The following is a 10,238-nucleotide window of genomic DNA, read 5'->3' as shown; positions in this document are numbered from 1 at the left end:
CACCAGAATCGACCAGTGTAATGTGACTTTTCGGCAACCATGGCAACGGAATCGGGTTTGTCGTCGGCTCGTCTACGACCTCTTGCAAGCGACGTCAAAGAAACTACAACAAAAAGCGTCACGTAGCTGCTGTCACACACATGAGGAGGCCGAACCGTTGCTTTGCCGTTAGCCTGCGGTGAAATGTAAAACGACCGTACAACAACAGATGGTTCGCGATGATTGCCGTTTGATAGTGCTATCTACGCTAGGTTCGTTTGTAGTGTACGTTGGAGTGTGATTGTTGATCCTGCTGCGTCCATGTGTCGATGTGTGCGTTTAAGGGAGTTACGGGAGCCCGCACTCGGTACAGCTGACGGTGTGTGAAGCCGAACCGTGTCACACATTGTTTACGCCCGTGGTAGTTGTGGTGGTCGCGTGATTGCGCGTGTTTTTAGACGTCAAAAATGTAGGGAGCGTCACCTGCCATGCCGAAAAACGGGTGAAACAAATCGTCCAAACAAAACATCACTCGATTGCATACTATCAGGCGCGAGAGAGGCCCGCGCGTTGGTTGGAGAGCGAGAGCGCGAAAATGGCCGAAAGACATGCTTGCAGCTCCTGTTGCAATAGTTGTATAGGGTCATAAATTCTGCCGTAAGCGGTACGCTCTCTGTCTGGGGCTGTGTTTTGCTGGCCCGATCGTATGTCCCGGTAGGGAAAAGTGAATCCGCACGCACTTACGGTACGGTTCGTGCAGCCAAAATTGGACCGCGATTCACCACCCTCTTGCCGTTACATAATACGCACATAGTACGGTGTTCGGTTGCACCCGGAACGTGCCACCACAGGGAGTGTGGAGTTCGAAGTAGGCTAAGTCATCCTACCTAGCAGCTTTGATGGACGTTTTAGGACGCCTGTGTCAATATGAAACGTGTACGGAACGTTGTCACGTTTGCTGGTTCAATGGTCCAAGCGGTTTGGTGACAAAACCACTACGCATCATCGGAAAGGGATTAGAGAAGCTTTCAGACAACATCTACAAAATTCTACGATAAAACGTGCTTAAAATAAAATACAATCTGAAAAAAAGTAGTGAAGTGATAAAATAAATAAATTAAAAGAAGAAAAAACTACTAAGTGAGTAAAAATAGTATCAAATTAACGAAAAGCTGTGAAACACATAAAGAAAAACACGTTACTGAAATAGCAAAAGAAAACTCTTGCACAAAATAAATGTCCAATTGTGTCAATTACGATACTAGTGGCAAAAGAAAAACGAAACAGAATTCAAATCAATACCGAACCGAAAGAGGGAAAAGAGAAGTAAAACAAGATTTAATCTCGGCATCGACTAAACACACTGAGCTGGAAGTAACACACCCATGATTCCGGGCGTCACCAAAGCGAGGCACGCGTACATAGCCAAACGAACAAAAAAGCAACTCCGAAACGTGTGTAAGTAAGTAATTAACGTTTGGAGAATAGCCAACCGTTGAAGACCTGAACCTCCCGGAGTGAAAATAAAAACGGAAAAAAAGGAAAATCAAATCAATTGAAAACAATATCATCGACGTCAGTGAATGTCCCATGTTGGTACGGATTCGTACCGTAGGAAAGGCGCATTTTTGATGTCTCCATTCGGTGTGTATTGGGCGTCCTAGTGGTGCTTTGCCGTATGGAAATGCAGCAATAAAATGAGCGCCATGGAGCCATGTTTGTTCACGGTAGAAGAGTTAGCAAATAAAGAGAGAGAGAAAACAGCGCATCCCGTAAACGCTCCGGTGAACAAACATTGCAATAATCAAAATATGTCACAACTTAACTTAACAAACACCGCTCGGTTCCAATCAAGTTGGCCGGTGTTTGTGTGCCCCCCGATGAAGTAATACCATCAAACTGGGAATGCTCGATTGTGACTGGGGAGGGGGAAGTGGTGGTGTCAATTTAATAAAGTTTGTGATATTGGTTTCTGTTCCGTCGCGAACGTCTGCGAAACGTAACCACCGCCCGGCCCGGCTTGGGGACATGGTTACGTTAATCAAAAGCAGCCTGGCTGTGTTTGGTTGCCTCCGGTGCTTGCGAATCAAAAAATGTGCTTTAGTGCCCGAACCCGAACGAGTGTTAGATGTTAGGTGCTTCCGGCGAGGACCAGGCGACGATCCGGCCCGGGATGCCCGACAACGATGAGCCGAGATCGGATCGAATCTCCCGGTCGCAGTCGCATTTGTGTATCCGTCGATCATTCGTGTCAAATAATCAAAGATTTCTTTTGGCCACGGGTGGCTTCGAGGTGATGAGCTAATGAGACTCGCCTCGTTTTTGTTGAAACTCGTTGTTGCTTGTTGCTTGTTTGTTGACAAATCAAAGTGCTAAGAGAATATAAAAAAGTATATATCAGTAGTATGTAACTGAATGGGGAGGAACAGTTTCTACACGTGAGCCATCCAACTACCGTTTAATATCGAACCGATACACGAGACGGAAATAAAACCAGCAAGATGGGAAATGGCATGAACAAGGTAAGCGGGGGATGTGGCAACTGTCCCACATCATGGGACATTGTGACGGGATAGAGTTGATTTCATTAAGGCTTGTTACAGGTCATGCCCGGGTTGTATATTGGCAACTATAGGGACTCAAAGGACTACCAGCAGCTGGATCGATATGGGATTACGCACATTGTCTCCATACACGATAGTCCTCGACGATTTCATCCAGTAAGTGTACGGTTGATGGTGCTATATGAATCCTATTTTCAGTTTTAAAAGCTTTTTGAGACATTTTTTTAAACCATTCTGAAGACTATTGTGCTTAATTTAGCCTTAATAATAAACCTTCAGATTTTCAAATTATTACATCCCTTTTGACAAAACTCCCTTAATAGTGTCAATAAAGGATTTTGTGTTGTCCGTAGGGTGTATGTTCAATGAAGAGAAACGTTGGTAAAAATAGTAAAAAGAACAGCTAATAAAAGCTTTTGCGCATAAGGCTTCGCTTTACTTGTTTTTTTTTTAAATTTCATAGTCTTTTTTACAATCATCCCTACCGGGAGTGGAATTGTCCGGAGATCGTCCGATTATCTGCAACTGCGCTAAATCAAAAACTAATCTGCACAAGCACTTACATCACAAATGATGTTAAGCAACGTTGATTGCATAGTTTTAGGCGCAAGGTTCTTAACATTCAAGGCAACTTCAATTAAGGGGAGCTTCTCGAGTCACTTAAGCGATAAAACTGTCCTAACAAAGATAAATAATAACCTGTTTTCTGTAAAGTAACGAAAGTGATGAATATAATTATTTTCTTGAATAGCTTAAGGTGCTTAAAGTTCGAGAATTTTTTGCTCGGTTACGACAATATTTTTTTTAACAAATGTTGCTGACATTCTGTCGTCTTTTTTATCAATAGCACGTAGGAAAGATGTATAAGAAAAGTATCTCGAGCAGGAAACGTGAACAAACAATAGTGAATACCTGTTTTTCATACGTGAGGAAGTTCATTCGTTAATTAATATAATGGACACAATTATCACACGCTTATCAACGGTAATGATTGATTGAATGAAACGTTGCCAAAGCAAGCCATCATCGACGAACAGCCAACAGTAAGCATATGGGTAGCAAACGAAAGCACAAACACACGGGTAACGGAGGTAAAGCTTATTCAATAGATCAATACCGTAATATGAGGATGGGGTGAGTTGCGAAGGATAGAAAAAAAAACGGAAAAAACAACCGACACCCAACCAACATTCATAACCATCTAAATCGTTCTATTTTATGGTGAAAGTTGTTTGTCTACATTTGTACCGGTGGGGGAAAAAAACCCAACAAGCAAAAGCGCCATGCAAACTATTTGATCACCAGCCAAGAGCACCGTCCTTTGATGGACATGATCGTAAAAGATGGGTAGGAGATAAACTGGTGGGTCCATTTCCGCCGAAACAGTGCAAAGTTTTGTTTCATGCCGAAACTCGTTTCCTCGTCGAAGGGAAATGTTTTATTTAGACCGTGATTATGGATCACGGTGTGATAAGTTTTTCGTTCCAGGGTTTGTAGTCCATGCTAAAGAGCTATTAATGTATGCGCGTCAAGAAGAGTGGGAGACATTTTCCCACTCTTCTTGCTGGGATCAAATGCAGAAACGAATGTGAACGAAAGACCATGAATTAAATATTGTAGCACGTTGTTCGGTCATTTACATGGCAAATGAATACGCGCAGCTGATGAACTTGTCATTGATCGAAAATGAAACGTAAACACTGGCCTAAACTTACTTTTCCCGGTCACAAAAACATCTGAAGAACAAATTGTGATTTAATTAAGCCGTAAAGTATGCAATACGCATAACAAATTCACTTTCTTACGGTTAGAATTGAAGTTTTTGGATTTGAAGTTGAAGTAAAGCGAGAAAATAATGAATCCATTACGTTAACACGCCTCTGTACCCGGCAGAACTCCTGAAATTTCAATTTGTTGTGAGTGATAAACAATTACTCTATCCCCAAATGACAGTTCAGTGAGTTTTGATAAGCAGAAAGCTACGCTCTAAAAATAGAACTTAAATTGAACATTGAATATCCTTAAAAGTGGGTCCCAAACATCTCAAGATATTGTGAAGCGTTCGTTACAACTTGAGTGAATAGCAGACTAGAAACGTTCGTTAGTTAGGCTCACTCCACTTAGAACCCGATCCCATTTTCGAGTGTAGCTAGTAAATCGGGAAAGGTTTTACATAATACATCATCGTGCTTAAATTGCTCCAACCGCCGGGTTATCTATATTGTTAACAAAAGGTTGCATGATTTACTAATGTTTGTTTCAGTTCTATATATACATATAGAAGAACGTTTTCTGCTGCGTAGTTTGTTTGAATCCAGCAGACTGTTGTTTTGCTATCTTGCAGCCATGATATGTCCTTCGTATTCCGAAGGACATTGATCAAACTTTTGTATGCCCGGCTAGCAGCAAATGCCGTCCATAGGTGCAAAGTACATGGAGAAACACCCACAGAAAGCACCAAATCCCATAATCCCCCGATAGGGGAACGATTCTACATCATGTAAAATGTGTACAACTGCGAAGGAAAGGAATGTGTCCAAAGGCGGAAGAATGCTGTGTCCTGTGTTCCCTGTATGTTTATCCGTAGTGTGTTGAAGATCTTTGGATCTAATGGGATTCCCATTATTACCAACACCATCCACAACCATCCTCCCTCTGGTGCCTTTTTTCCGTGTTTCCTAGCTTTTCATTCAATTCCCAGAATCCTGACCACTTTGTATCGCGTTAGCTCTTGCCCATCAATCTTGTGTCGCTTCAAAAGGCTCTCGTGTTGTGTCAGAAGGGGTTTCGTTACACAACGGCAAACACCACACACAAACACACACGGTTGGTATTTTTAAAAATTGCAAAATTTAATAATAAAAAGCGTCTCCATTAAGTGCGTCCGGGCAAGCCTTTCAATTTCGCAAAGTCCTTTCCGCAAATATTTTGCTTCATCATGCTTTTCCATAGCCGAATCGTCCCATTTTCCGGCACTTGAAGAAGTAGTTCCGAAGGGCATGTCGATGGCATTTCGTGGAGCTGCTGTACAGTGTTCCGGAGGGCATTTTTTTTTTTCGTTCTTTTTAATCAATACCCACTCCGGAGCACTTTGCGTGACACAGATGTTATATGGGGCGCACACAGGGATGTGGGTTATCCGCTGCCCCAAACCACAAACCGATGGGTTTTTATTCTTTTCCGTGTGCGAATACCATTTTCTTCACCCCCTTTATTTTGGTATAGAACACACGATCGCCATACATCCAATGTCCCGGTGAACGGGTCACGACATTTTTCCTGATAACCACCAGCAATTGCACCTTTTGTTCTTTGTAGTGAGCACACGCGTGTGTTGTATCAGCGAAGCGAGTTATGGAATTGCTCGCGGTAGAGTTATTTGTGCTGCAGAGTTTGGCGAGATAAGGGTCCAATTTTAGTCGATTGGCCGCCGGTAAATTGAAGCTAAAGTTATGCTACCTTGAACGATGTAACGAAAGGCTTTGCTGGAAAATGGCCGAGCAACTGTTCAACCACGGCATTCCTCCCAAGGGTGCTCTGTGGGGTAAAAGTTTTGTGAAAGGGTTTTTTAATGGTTTTAATAGGCAGACATATGATCTGTGTCGGTTTGAGCACATGCCAGTCTTGAAGGAGAGACCCAACAAGCACTAGTACGAAGGTATTAAAATCTAATCTAGTTCAGGAATGTCACCGTTGGGGAATGGCATAATTAACCTTCACACAGAAGCTTATACAAAATGTATGTGTGACCTAGGTCGTTAGCGGTTTGAGATGGCTCGAGTTTGTAGTTTGTCAAGTGTGTAATGTCTGAGAAGACACGCATCAGTCTAACTTACTTAAAATGGCTTTAATTAATTTCCATACAAAGATATCTCTATCTACTAGGGTTGAGCATAAGGCGCCTAAATGAATGCAATTACGAGAGTTGATCTGCTTAAAATTTTACCAACTTGAGAGTATGTGGTGCAGATTGCATACTACTCGGCGTATTTCTGACTGAAAAAAACCAGAATATATGCAATTTTATCATTTTACAGCTTAGCATATAATTTTAATGCGATTTTATAATGCGATTTGCTATTAAGAAAGCATAGTAAAAGACCATTTTTTCTCGCTCACTCGCTCTAGGATAAACATTACCTGTGTGTGATTGCTGCGGACAAACCGGACCAAAACCTGTCGCAATACTTTTCGGTGTGTAATGATTTCATCCACTCGGCACGGCTCAAGGAGGGTAACGTACTGATCCACTGTCTGGCTGGCATGTCCCGCTCGGTAACGGTGGCCGTTGCCTACATCATGTGCGTCACACCATTGAACTGGAAGGAAGCTCTAAAGGTAGAGAGAATGAGACACGTTCCGCAGTTTCAAGCGGATCCTTAAATCTATCTTCTTCTCCCGCGTGGGGGGGGTGGGTACCATCTTTTGCAGGTAGTACGTGCTGGTCGCTCGATAGCCAATCCCAATCTGGGGTTTCAGAATCAGCTGCAAGATTTTGAAACCAACAAACTGATCGAGGTAAGGCGGGAAAAGGGCATCCGTGGCGACACGTACAATCTTCCGGACATGGACCTAGTTTTATTTCCCTTCCTTTGATTAACGTGATAAATCGTTTTGGGGTTCGGTTCATTATTTCTTCCGTATTTCGCACACATCCGCACACGTGCACACAGGAACGAAGACGGTTGAAGGAGCGTTTTCCGAGCTTAGCGCTTGAGTCGACGGACAAGGAGCAGTGCTACATAGCGCTAGATTACTACGAAGAGCTGCTGGAAAGCAAAGGAGTTTGCGAAGGTCATTGCAAGTTCGGGAAGGACTGCCCAACGGGTGAGTGGGTTTGCGAGTGCAAGAGTTATGTTTACAACACAGCATCCAATTACGTTACCATAAATTGCGCTTAGTTTCATACATCCCCGTGTCCCGCTTTATCCTTGCTTAACAAGATTTTAGGGCTGTTGCGACCATGTGTTCGATTCGTGACCTATTTCTCGATCGAAATGATTGTTTTTTCCTTCGTACGCGTCTTGCAGACCTGCTTCTCATACTTCAGCATCATAACGCTTGTGCATTACAAAGCTTTATTCATTCATGCTTTCATGACATCTTGGCTGTGACATCCTCCATTATCCATCTTCAATCTGCCTAGACAAAGCAATCATCACTGGCCATAAGGGTTTTTATCGGTAGGAGCATAACAAAGGCACTGGTTTTTGGATAGTTTTGTCTAACTTACTGACGTAAGGATCATTATCATTTATTAATTTCATATTAAAAATCATTTTCAAATAACTAACCACACAAAAGCATGCTTTTAAAGACACATAAAAACTGCACGAAAACAGTCAGACAAAAATTACATTCCAATTCGTCCACCACGTTTTCGCTGACGTCAAATATCGTTCGAATGAAGAAACATTCCCCACATTGTTCTCATGTTACATCCTTAGGAATCTGCCGGACGGATTCCCGTGGTGGTATAAGACCTTCACGAAAGCCGAGTCTCTCGTCGAAGAAGCAATACAACACATCACTCTCGACGTCACCCTCGACCTCATCCCAGCTGTCGGTACGAAGCATGGGTACGCCTGGCAGTGGAGGTGCTCAGTCATGTCCCACGTCGCCCCGCTGCTCGAAAGCGTTAACTCAACGCCAGGGCGCTGGTGGTGGAGGCAACCGGAATCCCGAGAACCCGCGTGCAGCTGGTGAGTATGCGGCCGAAATCGATTTGGGTGAAATATCGGAGCTTCGGCGGAGCAGTAGCATCGTCAGTACCTTTCGTCCACGAAGCAGCCCAGCCGGGTTGTATTCCTATACAGGTAGGGCTAGCAATGTACGCTTTTTTTTCGCATCGCTAATAATGTTTGCCCTTGTTTTGCAGGCTCAGCGCCACCGTCCATACACGGTTCGCGGGTTGATTTGAACGTTAGTGGAGGTACCGGATCTGCCATCTATCTCGGCTCAACTAGCGGAAGTGGTGGAACCAGTGGGTCTGGAGGTGCTGGTGTGGGAAGCGTAGGATCAGCAAGTAATTCTCCGGGACCGGCGAGACGGCTCAGTATGAGATCCACCCCCAAATCAACACCCCGCTCAACACCAGAGTCATCTCCGAAGGCATCGCCCAAGAAGAGTGCTTCCTCAAGATCCTTAGCAACCACGACCACAACCGGAAGCACAAACTCGCCGAGGAAAAGTGTGTCCGGCAACGGTGGTCGTACAGCAACGGTAACACCAGCCACGTCCACGCCGCCGATCAATACCAACCCGTGTCCGAAAGACAAGACAAGCAAACTAACCTCAAAAACCACCGTCCCAAGTAATGCTACTAATGCTAGTGCCACTACTACTACTACTACTACTACAACCACCAGTGCATCCGGTGGCAGCGCAATGAATAGGGCCGCCACCACGCGTACTCCATCAATTGTGATAGACATAACCACAACTACGGCAACAATTACGACAAGCACGACCTCCAGCAGCAAGGATGCAGCTTACGGACGTCCAAACGAAAGACAGGACGCTTCGCCCAAGGACATCACTAGGCCTGCTAGTGGGGGGAAAGGTAGCAACACTACCAACACTAATGCATCATCCAAAACAATGGTTGCGAGCAATAATGCTAACAATAGAACTGTGAAGCAGTAGTAGTCGGGGTCCATTCGGGTGGCTTTCTGCCGATTGGAAGGGATTTATTATCATAAAATAGAATCCGCTGGTCGTTGTTGATGTGAGCGGATGATGGACGATTGAGAGCTGTCAGTTTGAACAAATAATGCAAGGGCAACTGATCGGTGCTTTGTTGTTCCTTGTTCACCTCCCCCGAAAACTGACCCGTATCATTCAAACTACGTACTTGGAAGAATGTTGAGTTTCATTAGAGCGAAGAAGAAAAGAACACAGATAATAATACATAAAATACAATGCCCTCCGGAATAGCGGGGTAGCACGAGAAGCTCAAACTGAGATAAGAAACTTAGTTAAGTAAAGTGAGGTTAAAACTGATTGCATATACACAAATACTAGGAAAACAAAAAAAACAATCAAAGCAGCAAAAACCCCCATTTTGGATGCCGGCTAGCACATTAGGTAGTAAGTTTGCCGTTTAAATGCTATAATAAGGAAACAAAAAAAAGGAGATTCCTGAAATCATGCTTTCGATGTGATTTTTTTTGGTTGTAATTCAAACGTTTGTTCGGTTTCGGTTTTGATGATAAACACAAAAAATTGTCAGGAGTCGTTCCTTAGGCTAGTAATGGATTTCAACAACAAAACAAGTGGTCACAACGTTACGGAGGGTTAGTTTTGTGTATCACAAATGCGAGGTTATAAATGATCCTTGGAAGATGGAGAAGAATGTTTGGCTTTTGGCTTAATGCTTGGAGACTTATAGTAAGGCTGTCCGAGAAAGGAATGAAAGCTACGATATATATATCATGTCAGTGAAGGATAAGAAGCGGTAAGGCACCGATTTACGCTTGTCGATGTGTGTTATGCCTGTATGCATATAGAGTGACAGCTATGATTGAACAATTATCGAGCGAGAACTAAATTAAAAAGCGAAAAAAACCCTTTATATCCACGTGTGAAAACACACTAATATTTACACTGATAAAAAAAACCTCCCGCACGTGTACCGTTCGACTGGAACGTAACATTAAACACATCAACCTTGGGGTAACGTACGGATTTCGCACC

At 43.5% G+C, this 10,238-nt stretch overlaps 1 protein-coding gene across 1 annotated transcript; it reads left to right on the top strand.

Moving 5' to 3' along the window:
* The first annotated feature begins 2,419 nt into the window (after positions 1-2,419).
* Positions 2,420-9,188, top strand: LOC126568061 (integumentary mucin C.1). Its single transcript, XM_050224470.1, has 7 exons — positions 2,420-2,501; positions 2,583-2,699; positions 6,672-6,881; positions 6,975-7,061; positions 7,217-7,370; positions 7,991-8,359; positions 8,422-9,188. Exons 1-7 carry the CDS (start codon positions 2,481-2,483, stop codon positions 9,186-9,188), a joined length of 1,725 nt encoding a protein of 574 aa, XP_050080427.1. The 5' UTR covers positions 2,420-2,480.
* Positions 9,189-10,238: the final 1,050 nt, after the last annotated feature.

Source organism: Anopheles maculipalpis, chromosome 2RL (genome assembly GCF_943734695.1).
Source record: "Anopheles maculipalpis chromosome 2RL, idAnoMacuDA_375_x, whole genome shotgun sequence".
NCBI classification, from domain to species: Eukaryota; Metazoa; Arthropoda; class Insecta; order Diptera; family Culicidae; genus Anopheles; species Anopheles maculipalpis.
This window is presented reverse-complemented; position numbering and strand designations above follow the sequence as displayed.